Source organism: Typopeltis vanoorti, chromosome 21 (genome assembly GCF_054136105.1).
Source record: "Typopeltis vanoorti isolate ZY-2024b chromosome 21, IOZ_Tvanoo_1.0, whole genome shotgun sequence".
In the NCBI taxonomy this organism is placed as follows: Eukaryota; Metazoa; Arthropoda; class Arachnida; order Uropygi; family Thelyphonidae; genus Typopeltis; species Typopeltis vanoorti.
Window position 1 is genome coordinate 40,278,799 of NC_143569.1, and position 18,074 is coordinate 40,296,872.

General features: G+C 36.2%; 1 protein-coding gene across 2 annotated transcripts in view; it reads left to right on the forward strand.

The window, feature by feature from the left end:
• The window catches only part of Rubicon (run domain Beclin-1-interacting and cysteine-rich domain-containing protein rubicon), a 357,235-nt gene that overhangs the window by 138,849 nt on the left and 200,312 nt on the right, over positions 1–18,074 (forward strand). For both annotated transcript variants that reach the window (XM_090410954.1, XM_090410955.1), the window contains exons 6-7: positions 2,836–2,948; positions 12,974–13,141. In XM_090410954.1, coding sequence (XP_090267080.1) covers positions 2,836–2,948; positions 12,974–13,141 — 281 coding nt within the window. The remainder of the gene's footprint in view (positions 1–2,835; positions 2,949–12,973; positions 13,142–18,074) is intronic.

Here is an 18,074-nt window from a genome sequence, read left to right on the forward strand (position 1 = left end):
GTTCTTTGTACATCTCATGTAACTGATTATCTCCATTCATCTTTCTTGCCTCTATAGTGCCTTTTCTTCCAGATTACATGCTTCCTCTTCAGTCATCCATTTTACAACTACCTTATTTAATCTCCTGACCTTTGGAATGCACTCACTCATTGTCTCTTCCAGATAATTCCTGAGTAGATTGCAAGCAGCATTGATTTCCTTTCCATGCAAGTCCTCGTTCCATGATATTGCTGCAAGTTTCCTTCTGAGTTTGTCCTAATCATTTGCCTTATAGTTCCACATATAATTATTTTCCAAATCCTGATATGGATGACCATCACCTCATGGTCACTTTCATCAACTGGAGAAAGATGTGACACTTCATTTACAACAATATCTTCTGATGAGATAATCAAATTCAACACCCTCAAACCATGTGTAGCCTCTGTTACATAATGCTTGAGATTGTTATCTCTCAAAAACTCAATAATTCATTCTCTTTGGAATGAATATTTCCATGCAATATTCAACTTAAACATTTCGGTTGAATATTGCATGGAAAATTATTATATAAGTTGGATCAAATGAGAATAGATATGCGGCATGAGTTGGAGTGTTGACAGACAGAAGTATATGGTGGAGTGAAATCTAGGAGGAGGAGAATGATGCATCAGTGCTCTGTACTAGTGAAACTGGTTTTTAGTTTGTATGTTGATGTCATAGGGAAAGATTTAGTAGTTGTATGATGCAACACTGGGGAAAGAAAATAGTTGATCAAGGTTATGTAGATAACCTGCAGGATGATTTAAATAAATTGGCAGTGTGGACAAAGGATAACAGTTGTCAATTTAAGGTTGCAAAATATAAAGTTATGCATTTTAGGTTGAAAAGATTACATACTGTCTGTCACATTTAATGGTTCTGGATTGCAGGGAAATGAGACTAGAGATCTGGATGTAATTGTGGACAGAGAGGGCATATTGCAAAAGTTGGTAAAATAGGCTGAAAGGATTACTTGTTATTCAAAAAATATACTAACAAGTAATGCCAGGGAGGTTGTTATTGTCACTCTTTATAAGTCTATGATTCAGTTGTATCTTGACTACTCTGCACAAATTTGGTCAGTTGGGTTTCTTGGAGATCAGGAGGTGGTGGAGAGGATTCAGAGATGAGTGACTAAGCTGGTGATAGATTGTGGAATGCTCCCTATGAGAATAGGTTGAAGATGTATATGGTGCAAAAGTTGATAGGCAGAAAAGAGGGAACATAATAAAAATTATGTTATTAAAAGGATTCTATATGATTGACACAATAAATTTTCATTGCATTACAAATAGAGATGGAAGTAGTGAAAATTTTGGGTAGTAAGGGTGTGAGGACAATGTTATGCTTGGAGAGTGGTGAATGACTGGAATAGATTGTTAGAATTAGTTGCACATGCAACTAATTCTCCCAATAAACGAGTTTAAGGAGAGGTGTTCTGTGTGTAAATCGGTATTCTGTGTGTAAAGATTAATTTGCATCTACTGCGATGAGTTCTGATTCCATGGAGATACCCATTTAATAATAACCTTCCATTTAAAATGGGCTATGACTAGAGAGTTACATCAGGAGAAATGGTTGGTTTATTTGCATGCACTAAAACTGTTCTTATTATGCCCAGTGCAAATATTATCATTAATTTCATAAACTCGGTCCAGGATAGATGATTATTTTACAGCTTTACATGAAAATTAAATAAATCCCCTAACACCTTGTTTTCTCCAAAGGGAGTAAGTGGGTGTTTAGCTCTGCTTTTTTTGAAAATCAACATCCAGTCAGTCTCCATGTGTATCCATTACTGATATCTCCCCCAGGACTGTCTGTGATCCAAATGCATTTGGTAATGAGAGTACAGCAGATGACTGTTGTCATCTTGTGGTCTTTAACACTATATATTATTATTGTTTGAAATAGAGTTGCATGGTTGATTTTGTTTGAATTGTATAGTTAAGAACCTGCATTCCCCAAGGAAAAACCATAGTTGACTATCCCAAAATTTGATTAGCTTTGGGAACCAGCTGATAAAAAGGCCTGAGAAAGGTTTTCTCTATTCACTTGAATTGAACTTAGAGTAGTCATTTACTAGTGATTTTGAGCTGTGGAAACAAATACTATTTTCACCTTGCTACACAGACACTATATTTTCTTATAGATGAAGAAAGTTTTTGTCACCACTTTGTAATTAGGCTGGGCTCTGTTAAATTTCTAAATAAGGACACTAAAAACATTTCATTTTAGTAATAAATTTCCAATGTAAAGGAAATAATAAAGCAAAACTTCATAGAAGCATTTTTTATTGGCTCTTATATATGGAATTATGAGTGACACCTATTTTGATGAACTAAATTATGCAGATAAATTAACACAATTCCCTTATTTGTTTGAACTTCCTTGACAAAGTCAGTACTGACGATTAGGAGTGAAGTGCAAAATGCTATAAATCCCTGCATTATGATAAGTTGGTTAGGGCACATTTCCTTGATTCACATTTGGACTTCTTTCCCACCATATAGGACATGGTAAAAATTTCCATTCTCAGTAGTTGTCATTGCACTGATACTTCCCTTAGGAATTATTTGGACGATGCAAAAATTCTGAAATCTAATTCGAATTCAGTATATTCAGATTTATAAAGATGATCACATTTTGCTTAAAGGAAAATCAAATTAACTTTTTTGTTCACACATTATTCATTACAAAAAAAAAAAAGAAGTAGTGATTAGTTTGGTTAAAATTCAGTAAAGAAGTGTTCTTTATTATCTTCATGCTCATTTTGATGCTGCTTTGACAGTGTGATCCATTTGCCTTTTCTAGATAGTCGTATTGTAGTGCCAACTGAGTGTTTCTTTCCTGTACCACAACAAGGACAAAGTCTCACAAGTTTTCTCTCATCAAAAGATTTTCTTTCATGTGCTGAACTTGATAAGGTCAGATAAATCTGTTAGTTTCTTATGTTCATATGTTGTGCACAAATTTAGTTTCTATATATATATATATATATTATATTATCATCATTATAACAGTATTAACTATTTATATAAGTAAATTATATTAAATTGCTGCTACTTAATAGTAGCTTATCTGTTAAATATTATTTTAGTGATAAAGGACTTGTCCAAAAATTATGCAGCACTTTTCTTTTTGGCTTCTCTTATTGGTTGACCACTGCAACAGATTTCAGTTTCAAGAATTCTTTTAAAATTATAGTCTCAAACGGAGCAATTTTGAAAGATCTCTTCCCACAATCATATTTCAAGTAGGAAATATGCTTTAGTAAATTGGTAACCAGCAGTAAACTTTCATATTAGTTTTACTATTGCGGTGTCTGACAGAATTCGCTTTGCAATATTTAATTCTTGTTGCACACCTGATAATTGGTATTCACCTGGGTATTCTGCTAACAATGATGGGCTTGCAGTTTGGGATAGCAAGCCAATTCTGTATTGGCATAATATCTGCAAATATGGTGGTACAACATGGTTAAATGTCATGCTGAATCTGGCTATCACTTGGTTATAAAAATAATAAAAAAAACCTGACATTTTTCATCAGGAAACCTGGGTGAATGAAGTTATCTATTGGAACAAACTCCAGAATTCAAGATAAAAATGTTATATCAACATTATAGAAGCATCATTGGAAAATATGTGAGGCTAACAGAGGATCTGTAGAAATACCATGTTGATATAAGCAGCATTACTGAAACAGAAGAGGCACCTGTGTAGACCTGGAAATGTCATTAGTTTCTATAGCACTAGACTGCCTGAAAAAAGATATTATACATTCGATTCTAGTCACAACTTGGGGAAGTTTTTCCAGGTCTTTTTTTGGCCATTTCCTGAGTTATTTGATCTTTGGTATGGACATGTTGGGTTAAAGGTTCACAGATTTGTTTGATATATGGAGATGTGCAAGTTTTTGACATTTGAAAAGCAAGGGCTGTGAGATTTCTGCTTCTAGATTTGTTCACTTTTCTCAGTTATCTTCTGTTTAAAAATCTTTAGACAGAGAACAGAAATTAGGTATGGATACACCTGATTTTTGGTCAAGGCCATGTGAGATGGCACTATCGGTTGTAAATTTAATAATATTTTGGATTTGAAAGTGAAGTGTAAAATGACTCACTTATTGTTGAATAGGTAATAGGAAAATCGATAGTGGGAAAATTGAAAATACCCTTTGCTCAACCATTTGTGGAGAATACTGGTTTTGAGTTTTGCTGGGAACCGGCAATGATAACTTTGAAATACTTTATTCACATCGTTTTCTGCTTTGTTAAGTTTGAAAAATAAATTCTTTTTGAGTTTTCCATGTTTGTAATTAGGAATATTTTGTCTACATATTTGACATAATCTGAATGAAAGTCCAGTTTGTTATCAGTCTGGACTGAAGTATTAGGAAAATTATTTATGTACCTTTGCTTTAGTAAATGTATTGTGTCCTTATACAGAAATGTTGTGATTACTTTCAGTGGGGATTTGTATTTGGATGGTGTTTTTCTGCTGATCAGAACCATCAATTTTGATTTCTTAATAAATTAAATTTTCTGGTAGGTGAACAATTTTTGTGAGTTCATTGATGATAAAAAAAAATCTCATCAACTTTACTTGATTTGAATTAAAAAGGCCAGTTGGAGGTTTGAATATTTTAATCATCGAGGAAGATGAACTCACTGTTAGAAAAGTTGTGGTTTAGAAAATCAGGATTTTAAGAAAGGAAATTCAAAAAATTCAGGATGATTGGCAGCTTTAGGAGAGCAATAGAGATAGCAAATGAATTTGATATGGCATGTGAGAGAAATATTTAATCTTAGAAGATGGAGGGAAAAAATGGAGCGAAGAAAATTCTAAGTTGGAAACTGACAGAATGAATCTCAATAGAATGTAGTATGGTGGTTGCTCCTCTAAGCACAACACCCAGACCAGGACTTAGGTCATATCCAGACGATTTGGCACTTGCATGTCACACCTGAATGGTGCGGCATAGGAAGTAGTGACTGCATAGTCTCAGCATCTGCCTTAATGCACCATAACAGCATGAAAGCAACTCCAGCTAGTGTGCCTTTCTACACATGAGGCACAAACAGTGTCGTTGCAGTGGCTAGATGGGATTCTGACGTAGATGTGTTCATTCATAATCCCACATTAAGAACCTAAAGGCATTCAATTCCTAATGCACATGAAGCATGACGTGGCCATGCATCTACCCAGGATATGACCTCAGTAGCTCAACCATATGTGTGCAGCAATTGTCCAGCACCTCCCTAATGCCAGGTCAGGGTTACCACAGATTCGGTTAGTCAGACACTCATCTTAATCTGATTGACAGAGCACATGAATCTCCACCTAACATATATAGCTAACTTACATACTAACTTGACTACCTGCCCTGACCTATCACTTCATGAGCATGCTCTACTTGCTATTTTATATCCTAAAGGAGATCACTCTTGCAACTTGCCATTGATAGTCATTGGGTTCATCCCTTTGAGATCACAATCCATTCTAATGAATGCCATCATTACAGAGTCAGACAAGAAAGTCAGACCCATCAATTGCTGTAGTAGGGTGTAGTTTTTCTAGAGTATACTGCCTCCTTGTGGGTCTAATGATGTCATCACCAGAGAGCTATATTCCTACATCCTGTGCACAAGTGTGGAATGGAACGCTTCCACTTTTCTAAGAGTAGCACTCAGCATTCTCTCTATGGGATCCTCTCTAAAATAGAGGTAGGCAGAAGTTTTAAATACAGGCTATCTTATTTCATTGGCAGAACCAGAGCTTCTTCCAACACATCTACCTCGATGAGAATCATTCTCACTCCTGCCATTCTCCCTCAGTCATGATTGATATTCTTTCACTTAAACATTCACACGAATGGGCAGGGATGACACAGTAGCAGCACCTCTCAGTGGCTATTGCAATGCTTTGTATTAGACAGTCGGATTCCCCTGATCCATGCCAGTTATTGGTTGCCAGCCAAATTGGCTGGGCCAGGTGGACCATCCAGCACACCACACAGCTTGAGGCATTTTATGAGAAGGCACCCAACTGGCCAAGTCCTCAGAGCCCAATCCTTGTCCTGAAATTATGGATCTGTCTTGCTGACTTCCCTTACCTACCACTCTGACTTTGACATAGCACGTCTTGAATGAAGGTGCAGTTGGAAAAACTAGAATGTGTACTGTTTGAAGATGATGATGAGGTTCTATTAGGAAAAATAGTTGTAGGTTTGGAGAATGACAACAGAAAGGAACGTTGCTATGGTTGGAACATACTGTATATTTGTAAAGTGAATCTTGAAGGCTTTCGGCAGTTTGACTTTATCATCATGTAATCTGTTTCTTTTTGCTTGACTTTTCATGGTTGCAGTTTGAGTTGAAATTGGAAGAGACATGGAATATTCTGTGCTAGATTTCTTACTAATACAAGGAGAATTTTGCCCAACCCTTGCAAATCATGGCCTTGTCTGTGTCCTCATATACTGCTACTTGGTCTCCCTCCAAGCACAATTGGAATAATGGCAACATAATTTTTTTTCCACTTGGCCTTGGAGCCTTCTAAAGCAGTACCATTATGGTTCATTCAGTATACTATCTAGTACCCAGTCTATAGAATAACCATTTTAAAAATTTACTCTTGAAAAGAAGAAGTAGATCTATCCATGATGGATGAAGTTATTCTGAAAACATATCTCTTTTGCATGCTGGAAGAAATTAGGAAAATGTACTAAATCAATTCCAGAATCTATTGAAATTGGATTCCAGTTGTTCTAGAATCCAAACATGGTTTTTGGCCATTTCAAGCTTCCGGTAAGCAAAGTGTTGGTATTACACCAGAATAACTCATCTACCACTTACTGTATAGATCCCCAAATAATTTAAACTGGTTTTCAGGGTGAGTTTGACTTTCTGTTTTCTGTTTCCATTCATTTCTTTTTGAGTTGCATTAAATGTTAATAAAGAGGGTTATTATTTGGCATGTTCAAAGGAAACTGATATCTTGAATCCAAAATAAGAAGGTAATGAAGGCACTGAAACATAGTCTTGCACAAACTGAGTTGTTGTAAGAAATAAGTTTGAGGTTGGTCAGACAAGACTGAAATCCAAGATAAATTTGGAATGGATAACTGCAGTAGTTTACATTGAGCTTGATTTTTTGGAAAATGAAATTTGTCATCTTTGCTTTTCCTATAAATGCTACACCTTTAATAATCTGTATCTATGTCAAGCAACAAGATTTTTACAAATTTTCTCAGTAATTTTTGAGGAACTAGTAATCAGTACCACAACTTCATTTCCTTTACTCATATTTTGTTCCTTTTCTGTAAATTCTGTAAATAATCCTTCATATTGTACACCAAGAATATAAGTGTATATATTTCGGTAAATGATATATACCTTCATATTCTACACCAAGAAGTGTTTGTGTGTGTGTATACACATAAGAGGTAAATATTATGAAATATAGAAATGATTGGAAGACATATTCTAAGTTTGTTTCTATAGCAAAACTAATACACAGAATGAGACCACATTTTATATTGAGACTTTCGAAGGTATGGGGAGATGAATTCGAAAAAAAGATTTAATACCAAAAGTCACCGATAGGGGAAATTTTGTCACTGGCAGAGCCAAAAGCAGTCAAATATTCGCAGTAAATGCAGGTTAAAAGGATTATGCAAATTTTACTGTGCATACTTGACAGCAGCAGCGCCACCAATTCCATTTAAAAAGGGATTGGGAACATTCAGGCAGTTATTCGAATGACTGATGAATTGTGGTCAATATGCTTCCTACCTTGCCTCAGCGTGCTTTACTTGTTAAGTTGTTTTACCTTAAACAGTGCAATGCCGTAGCGGCCCTTCGGGAATTTTGAAGGCTTCATAACCTGCGTACAGGTCCTATGTCAGCTGTAGCACTGAAAGCTATGATTAAGAAGTTTGAAGAAACTGGATCACTAGGAGTTAGACCTGGCAGAGGATGGAAAGCAATGCAAGAAGAGACAGTAACAGATGTTGCTACTGCGGTGTTCGATGACACAGGGACCATTACTGGTCCAGATGCTCGTACCATAGCTTGCAAACTTGATATGGCTTATGGTACAGTCTGGAAAATCTTATGGAAAATGCTTCACTTCTATCCTTATAAGTTCAGTCGTGTGCAAGCCCTAACTACCGCTGATTATGATAAGCGCATGACCTTCGCACTAATGTTTCTTGCTTGAATGGAGGTTGACAATGACTGGCCTTGGAGAATATTGTGAGGTGATGAGGCTCATTTTTATCTGAATGGGTCGGTTAACACTCACAACTGCAGAATTTGGGCATCTGAACATTCCCAAGCGATCCAGCAAGTACCACTGCATTCTCCAAAAGTAACCGTGTGGTGTGGCTTCACAGTCGATTTCATAATAGGACCATACTTTTTTGAGCGTATTACCCCTACGGGTCCTGTAACCTGCTCCATTACTGGAGAGATTTATCGACGAATGCTGGAAAATTTTGTCATTCCTGCATTGCAGCAAAGACAATGTTTGGACTCCATAATTTTTATGCAGGATGGAGCACAGCTCCATCACACTGAAAGTTCAGTACAGTGCCTTTTACGCCAGCATTTTATTAATGAGAGGGTTATCAGTCAGTTTTTCCCCAACGGCATTGTCTCCTCAATCCCTGGACATCACTCCATGTGACTTTTGGCTGTGGGGTTATTTGAAATCCATTGTGTATGTTGGTGGCATTCCCAACTTGCATGTCTTGAAAGAGAACAAAAAACGGGCTGTTATGAACATCCAATCCGACTCCTTAAGCTCAGCTGTAGAGCATGTCGCACACTGGATGCAATTTGTTGTACACAAGAAAGGTCAGCACATTAAAAATTGTGTATGTGGTCCAGGGGACCCTGATTCTGATGAATAAAACATTATTTCCTGTGAGTTCAATCACTACATTAATTTCTGTGTCTCGCAATTTGTTGTTTTAGTTTAATTATTATTATTATCATTGTAATGCGCCACATACCCAGCTGGAATGAGTGATGCATCTGTCGCTATCAGCAACTTTTGGTACTAAATTTTTTTGAAGAAAATTAACAAATGATGGTGAGTTTCCAATAAATGAGGAGAGAACTTTCAAAAGATGTTGAGAAAGTCTGTACATTGGACTGTCAATAGAATTGAACAGTCGAATGTACAGACTTTGGACTGTCAATTCTATGTATAAAATTGACAGTAAAGGAATGTTTTCCTCATGGAAAATCATCTTTGAATCACTGATTCTCTAATCTTGGAGCTCTAGCATGATGATCTTAAATCTTGTTGATTGTCTTTGTCTCAAAATTGCACTCTTCATCTTGGAAGGCTCTTTATGTGTTCATTTGTGATTTTGGATATTATTATTATTATTACGGGTATCTCCATGGAGTCAGTAGACTCATCGCGGGAGACCCAAACTAGCAAAACAATATCTGTCATATCTCTTCTTGAATTCATTTACAGACGAAGAGCTCACAACTAAGTCAGGCAATGAATTCCACTCATTCACCACCCTCCAAGCAAAAAACCTTGTTCTGACACCTTTGTTAACCACGCTCTTCTTTAATTTCCAGGGATGACCTCTTGTTCTTCCATCACTATCACACAGCTGAAACATTTCCCCTGCATCAATCCTATAAAAACATTTCAGTAATTTAAATGTTTCTATCATATCCCCTCTTCTTTGCCTATCAGCCAATCTCTGCAATCCACAATTATTCTACATATCCCTGCATCTCTGGAGATGCAGGGATATGTAGAATAATCACATGGTAAAATGTTGAGTTTCCAAAATGACTACAGCCTGACGTTTAATAGCTGTTGTAATTGTTACATTTAAGAGAAGATAGAGCTAAAAATTCAGAGCTAAAATTTTAGAGCTAAAAGCAGCTTCAAATCAGTTTCTATTTGCAATAGATATGAAATTTCAAGAAGGCCATTTTTTTTTTTTTATCAGTGTTAAACATGAAATCCATAATGGGAATGTTTTTTTGGAGTTACAGCCAAGCCTGCAGACAGCACTGTTGTTAATATTTCATGCAAGCTGTTAATAGATGATGAAAGTTCACTGTTCTTTAAAGGTTTAGAGTTTGCCATTAACATACAAATAGCTATATTAACTATTTAATTTAGTTAAATTATCTTTATCATGGCTGTGTGCTTATTTTCATTTTTAGTCTTATTCCCCACTTTTCTCTCATGTACTTATCTATGCTGTATAGCTTTACTGTGTTATAAGACAACTTCTCATTGAATATTTTTATCTGTTATTAGAGTGTAATTCAGTTTTTCTGTTGTAATTCATCAAATATAATTATATATTTTGATAATCTGCTTATATTCATTCTTCCTATGCAGAAGGCAAGAATGTTGCTTGTAACCTGGTTATGCCAGCCTAGTTAGCTGAATAGATAGCATACCTGCCCTTTGACCAACAGACTATACCTTTGAATCCTACATGTGGGCGTGAATATGTGAATGTGTTCAGATTGTAGATAAGGATGGTTGTTTCCCCAATGTGAAACAACAACTCTGTTTAATGAAGTGCTGAATGGGCTTGGAAAGACATTTCTGTCCAGATCGTTTGTCCCATTGCTCACTCAGGGTACAACCTTTTGTGTGGGTGGCATTTACATGTGTGTACCTTTTTAAAATGCTCTTCAGTGACTGATTAGCTCAGTCACTGAAGAGCTGGACATCCAGTCAGAATTAGCTACATCCTTCTGTAGGTAGTTTTCAGTATTGAGACCACATATTAATATAAAGAGTTTATTAAAAATAAACAATTAAAAAACCCGACAAGTTTTGTGCATCGTAAGACTTACATCATCAGGGGTAATGGTATATAAAGTTTTACACAACAAGAGCTTATTGACAATTAATTACACATATTAGATGTTTTTAATAACTTCAACTGTTAAATAATTGAGAAACCAGAATACAAATGATATATTCATTACTGTATGCATGCTGGAACGTTGCTAGTTGTTGCCACATTCTGTGGTTCACATGTGCTGTATCCTAGGTCTGTGGCAGTTAAATTTTTGACGAAGGCAGATCTCACTTGATGTAAAATCAAGCCTTGATTTTTATTACACTGTGTAGTGATCCTAAGCATTTGTGTGGCTTCTTTAAATTTTCTTGTGGAACAATTATTATCAATATATGACATGTTTATCTGTTGCCAGAGTACTTGATGGCCAGTAGTGGCTATATGGAATGCTAAAACCTAATTTGTGCTCCCTTCTTTTTTCAATGTTTTTTACATGCAGATCTCTCCTGACCTTCCCGTCTGGCCTACATAAGAAATGCCATAAGAGCAATGAATCTCATAGACGCCTGGTTTTTTCATGGGGTCATGTGGCGGTTTTGGTGGATGTAGGAATCTTGATATTTTTTGTAATGGTAGAAATGCCACTTTTATGTTGTACTCACGGAGCATCATACCCACTTTGTCCGTGACATTTTTGATGTACGGCAGTGTGATTGCATTCTTGAAATCTTGTTTAAGTAAGGGAGTTGCAGGAGCTGTATTAAGAATTTTTTTGATTATCTTATGTTCGAAACCATTAGTTATGCAGAGTGATTTTGGCCAGCAGCCATTTTTGCTCAGTTTGGCCTAGTGAAGTTTCTTTCTCTTTTTGGTTGTTTCCAACAGTGTGTTTGGGGGAACAACTGCATGTAATTTGTTTGGTGCATTTCATGAATTTGTTCTTTGAAATGTTTAATTTGTTCCTGAAATTGGGAAGTTAAACTCTATAGTAGAGATTTTACTTTAGAGCTATGTTGGCATTAGTGTATTTCCATGTTTTAAAGTATAGCATAGCATTTTGCGATCTTTTGCCAGTTTCATTATTCTGGTATCAGAATATCAATAGTGTAATGTCAGTCCTGGCCTCTGGGCATTCAACATGCATTATGCTAATAGTATTTGCTTTCTCTGCTAGCTATATAATTATCATTGCTGCAAGTTGGGTATGTGCTAATTTGAGACTGCATGGGTTGAATTCCAACTACATGCAGTAGAAACATACAAGCACTTTGTTTTAAAGCATAGCATAGCATTCTGTGATTTCTAAGTGTGCATGTTAAATTAATCGCATGCAGTTTAAAACCACAGTTGCTAACTTATATCGGTATCGTAATGTTCTCTACAGTGTGTGTGTATAGCTTAACCCTTATGCTTAGCTTTCCCTTTACAAATGATTGAGTTTATTATTCTTCCCTCTATCTTAATTATTATTTCATGACATCATTGCAAGCCTGTTTCAGTCATGGCTCATGGTTTCTGCAGTGCCTGAGTAATCTGCACACAGCTGTGTAGTAGTTGCTACCATTTAATAAAGAGAACACTGTTAGAGTTTCATTTTATATCTTCTCTGCTTTTGCCATCTTCTAGATTTTTTTTCCTGATCTCTGTTGATTATCTTGTCCAACTGAAATTCACTTCTTTCCCAGAATATCTCACATATGCCATGTTGCTTGAGGGTGAAAAAACAATGTAAACATTCCTTCTGTAGTGTCACATTCCAAAAACCACACCTTACAGTGTGACCACAATTCCATGTATTGTTGGCACATTTTGAGGTACTACAAACTTTGATCTCCCCCCCCCCCCTCATTCTGAGAAATGCTTTCATTTGTTCAAGTGAAAGAAGCATCTCTCAGTACATGTAGGTCACTAAGATGTTGAATATCAAAATAGATAGCTGTCGATGTATATGAACCTCTTTCATATCATTCTTTTTGTCGACATCTAAGAAAATATGCTGTTCCCCTCTAGTTCCACAAACTATACTTCGGTTTATAGATGTTGCATGCAGATCATAATTACATTATGATAGCAAAATATATTTTTGGTAGCATCTATTAAAAACACACACACACTTATATATATATATTTTTTTTTTTAAATTTAGGAAAATGCACACTTTTGTATATCAGAAGCTTTGATTTCTGCAATAGAACAAATGAAGTGCAACCGAGCATTACAGCGTTTAGATGAAGAAGATGAAGATCATGATGAAATGAGTGAAGATAGTGGCAAACAAAAAGTTCGAATTAGATGGAGGGAAAGGCGTTTTAAGGTATGTTTGTCTTGATTTTAAGGCATTGAAAGAATTTTTTTTCTTGTTGTATATTTCTATATCTACAAAGGGCCCAGTTTGGATTTCATAGAAATCAAAGTATTTTAACAAATATGGGTAGCTTTTGTGGTATTATATAGAATCATATAAGATGCGAAACTCATTCTGAAAAATGTTGTAATCTCAGGGAATCGTGTTAGGATTTTTTGGTTGATTTTAGTGCTCATACAAATGATAGAGATAACTTGCTTGCAAGAGCAGTTTCAAGTCTTATAATGCTGTCTTTGGCACTTATGACATTGAAGAATTTTCAATGTCTTTGCTTCAAGGCAGTAAAATTTTGATGTTTAGTGGCAGGTTTGACAACATATGCTAAAATTTAATGGAATGAATGCAGCACAAAGAGAAATAATAAAACAGCAGATTTAATCATTTTCATATTTCATCTCTGTCAAGACATCGTCAGGAATATAGGCATATATGCGCAAATTGCAGACAGTGGGAGGAAATTAATGAACTAGATATATCGATAACCGACCTTGTTGTTTCAGGGACGGGGAGTCAATGTCGGGAGATGAGTAGTGTGATAGGAGAGAATGACGAACCGGAGATGAGTAGTGTGATAGGAGAGAATGACGAACCGGAGATGAGTAGTGTGATAGGAGAGAATGACGAGTGAAGTATGAATAAGAAAATAAGAGTCGAGAGTGTGGAAGGCTTGCGTTACAGATATGGTTTTGATTGGGTAAATGAATGGCGAGTAAGAGTGACTAACTTGCAGAGGGATAGATGAACTGAATGAGATGAGAAGTATGAAAGATGAGATTAGGAGAATGGAAGAGATGTATGCAAGGCGAATCAGAGTAGGAGTGAGAGAAAGTTTTGGGAATGATAGAAGAGGAGAGAATAGAAGCAGTAGGAGAGAAGGAATGATAGAAGAGGAGAGTATAGGAGCAGTAGGAGAGAGGGAATGAAAGAGGGTTTGGGAATGATAGAATAGGAGAGTATAGAAACAGTAGAAGACGGGGAATGAGAGAGAGGTATGGGAATGATAGAAGAGGAGCGAATGGGAATAGTAGAAGAGAAGGAATGAGAGAGCGTTATGGGAATGATAGAAGAGGAAAGAATAGGATAAGTGGAAGAGAGGGAATGAGAGAGAGTTATGGGAGTGATAGAAGAGGAGCGAATGGGAATAGTAGAAGAGAAGGAATGAGAGAGCGTTATGGGAATGATAGAAGAGGAAAGAATAGGATAAGTGGAAGAGAGGGAATGAGAGAGAGTTATGGGAGTGATAGAAGAGGAGAGAATGGAAACAGTAGGAGAGAGGGAATGGTAAGAGGTGTAATGTATGGTGACTCAATGATCCGTGGTGTGCAAGATATGATGTGTGAGGAGTGTTTGCCTGGAGGAACCACAGAAAGTGTGGCTATGGCAATTAAGAGGGGGTGAAAGGGTAGATGAGATGATTGTGATGGTAGGAACAAATGACTTGAGGAGGTAATGTAAATTGTGCAGCGAGAGATATGAGATTCTTGCTTGAGGTAGTACGAAAGAAGATGCAGAGAGGAAAGATAGTGTGCATGTTGCCTAGGCATGATTTTGATGAGCTGAGCAGAAGAGCAGTAATATTGAATAACATAATAGCTAGAATGTGTCAGAAGAGAGGATTGGAATATGTGAATGCTTGGAGAACATTTGAGGACAGAGAGGAATTGTATGCGAGAAACCGCTTGCATTTGAATGAGGAAGGACGTAGGCATCTGGAGAGATTGCTGTTCTGAACGAGTCAGTGTGTCAATGCAGGGAAACTAGAAGAAGTCCAGACTTCTTCCTGATTTCTGTGTGTCTTATGTGGTCTATTTTGTTTATATTGCACATTCTTCTTATTTCTATTGCACGTTGAGTTGTTATTAAGCTTTGTTCTTCTTTTAAAGTTGTGTTCCATGTTTCACTGTCATAAGTTAATGCTGGTAAGCTGTGACTATTGAAAAGATGGGCTCTTATTTCTATATCTATGTTTTGGTTGGTAATTGTTGATTTTATTTTGTTGAAGGCTATCCAAGCAGCTCTTTTTCTCCTTGCTATTTCATTTGCTATATCCTTATTCATTTTTATGGACTGGCTGAGGTAGATGTATTCTTCAACTTTTTCAGTGGTGTGAGATTCTAGAGTGCGTGTATGATCGTTACAGTATTTGTTTTTTATCCATCTTTAAATTAAAGATACCAAGCTATTTTATAAATAAACCTGGTTTTAATCCATTTCCCAAGTAAGCAAACAGACAAGTAAGTCAAGTTTGCACCTGCAAGTAGGGGTGACCCTGTACATAGTGCAGGCCTGGGCAACTCGTGGTAATGGTGGAATAAGCTCTGATCACTATTCTTAATATTTACCCTTAATACAAAGCACATCTCCTGGAGGAGATGTATGATGCTATGTATTAAAGGCAAGGGGCCACTACCCAGACTGGTTTCGACCTTTATTGAGGTCTCATCAGTGGTAGCCAGACTTAGGACTACCAAGATTTAAGTAATATATTATACCGAAGGTAAAAAACTTTCTTCATCCTCTTGGTTTGTCCGGGTGTATTTCCAATCCAATTTTTTGGCAGTTTTGGCTTATGTTATTCAGCATTGATTCTAAGAGTTTGGGTGAGTGAGATATTAATATCATCGGCGAATAATAGGATATTTAACATTTCACCATCAATGTTTATTCCATCTTTCATGTCAATTTTTCGAATGATGCTGTCCAGAGTAGATGTGAGGAGATTAGGTGATGAGACATCACCCTGACATACTCCTCTACTTAAGTTGATTTTAATCGGGTGATTGAAAAGGGTGATATTTGTTGTGCCTTCTTTGTAGATATCTTTTATGAGTTGGATGTATGCTTTTTCTACACCTTGTTCTATTAAAGCTTGGAATACTGCATGATGCTCAACAGTGTCAAATGCCTTTTTAAAATCTATAAAAAGAAGACAAAGTGGAATCTAGTATTCTCTGCATCGTTCTGTTAGCTGAGTAATAGTTTGAATGTGATCTATTGTTGAAAAGCCTTTTTTGAAACTAGCCTGTTCTTTGCAGCTATTTTTGTTGATGGAGGTTTGTATTCGGTTTAGGATGACTCTGGCGAATATTTTATGTGTGTGTGCTAATAGACAGATGGATCTGTAGTTACTGATCTCTTCTTTATTACCTTTTTTTTGCAAAATTATGGTCTTTGATGTTTTTCATTCAGTAGGTACTTTGCTTAATTGTATATATCGGGTAAACTTTTCTGCTAGAGCTTTAAAGAGTATTTGTCCACCCATTTTTAATTCATCAGATTTTATACCGTCAATTCCTGGTGATCAGTCATTTTTCATATGGTGGTATTTCCAAATTTTCGTCTGGTACTGGAGCTGTGATTACTTGTTTAGATGAGTAAAGGGTCTCATAAAACAATTTTACTATTTTTTCCATTTCACCTCTGTTTGTGTGTCTGTTTCCTTGATTGTCTGTGAAGGCTGACGGTAGTGATTGCTTTAGATTTATTTTTTTTCTACTTTTTTTAGGCTACTGTGGAGCCCAGCTGCTTCTGCCAATTTTTTTGTTCTATATATGTTATAGTAGTCTTTGATATTCTGCCTCAGTTGTTTTCAAATAATTTATCTCTTTACTATTTATTATTACTTTGAATACTGCTGTAACCTTTGGTTTGGTGCAGTATGAACTTTGCTGTCCTTGCACCATATGTAAAATACTGTCCTTACATTTGGGATGGTACATCAAAAACCTCGCTACAAATGCTTGATGCTATTCAGAAGAGGGCTGTCTGCTTAATAAATGATCCTGCTCTCTCTTACAGACTCCATCCAGTCACTTGTTCATACACCCTGTCTCTGGATTATCTCTTTTATAAGTATTTTTGTGGATACTGCTTCACAAACTATTTGCTATCATTCCTTTAAGTTTTAAAAGAGGTATACCGTGAGTAGACATATCAATACAAAATTAATAACGGAAAAAACTCACGTACAAAGATTATTTAATAGTATAATTTTCGCCTGTGTGTCATAGGCATCTTCAGTACATTAAGCTGAAATTAAACAATAACTGACAGTTCCAAAAATCGCCAACTAAGTAGCTGGTGTAAGATAAGAAAGGTCAATAACTTAGGAAAGTTATTGACCTTTTTAGTTATCTGAAAACACACCCCAACTCAACATCACCAGAGTTAAAGATCGGTACTATCAACATAAGAAGCCTGAATGGCAAAGAAATGGAGCTGGCTGAGGAATTAGATAAGTACCAGATCGACATAATAGGGGTGACTGAAACAAAAAAGACAAAACTGGTGAGATCTTTCTGGGCAATAAATACAAAATGTTATATTCAGGCAATGACAATCAAGGAAAAGAAGGTGCAGCCATTGTATTCAACACAAAATACGAGGCTAATCTTCTTGAATGGCAGGCGGTCTCAAGTAGAGTGATGTAGACAAATATTAGAATGGGGAACTGGACAATGAGACTTAATTGTGCCTATGGTCCCACATAAGGTTCTACTAAGATAGAAGTGGAGGGATTTTTTGAGGCTTTAGAGAAAACAACTGACAATGAAAAAGGAAAAGTTGGTCCTTGTTAGGGATGTAAATAGCAGAAAAGGAAATGATCGTCAGACATACAAAAATATTTTGGGAAAATTTGGAGAAAAGAGCAAAGCTAATAATAATGGCAAATATTTGTTGGATCTGCTCAGGACATGGACTGGTTATTACTAACACCATGTTTCAACATAAAAATGTGCACAAATTCACATGGAGAGAAGAGGCAAGGAATAAGAAAAGTCTCATTGACTATGTTATTGTTAATAGTGATGTTTTCTTCCTGGTGCAGGACACCAGAGTGTACAGAGGATTTCAAATTGGAAGTGATCACTATTTAGTCATA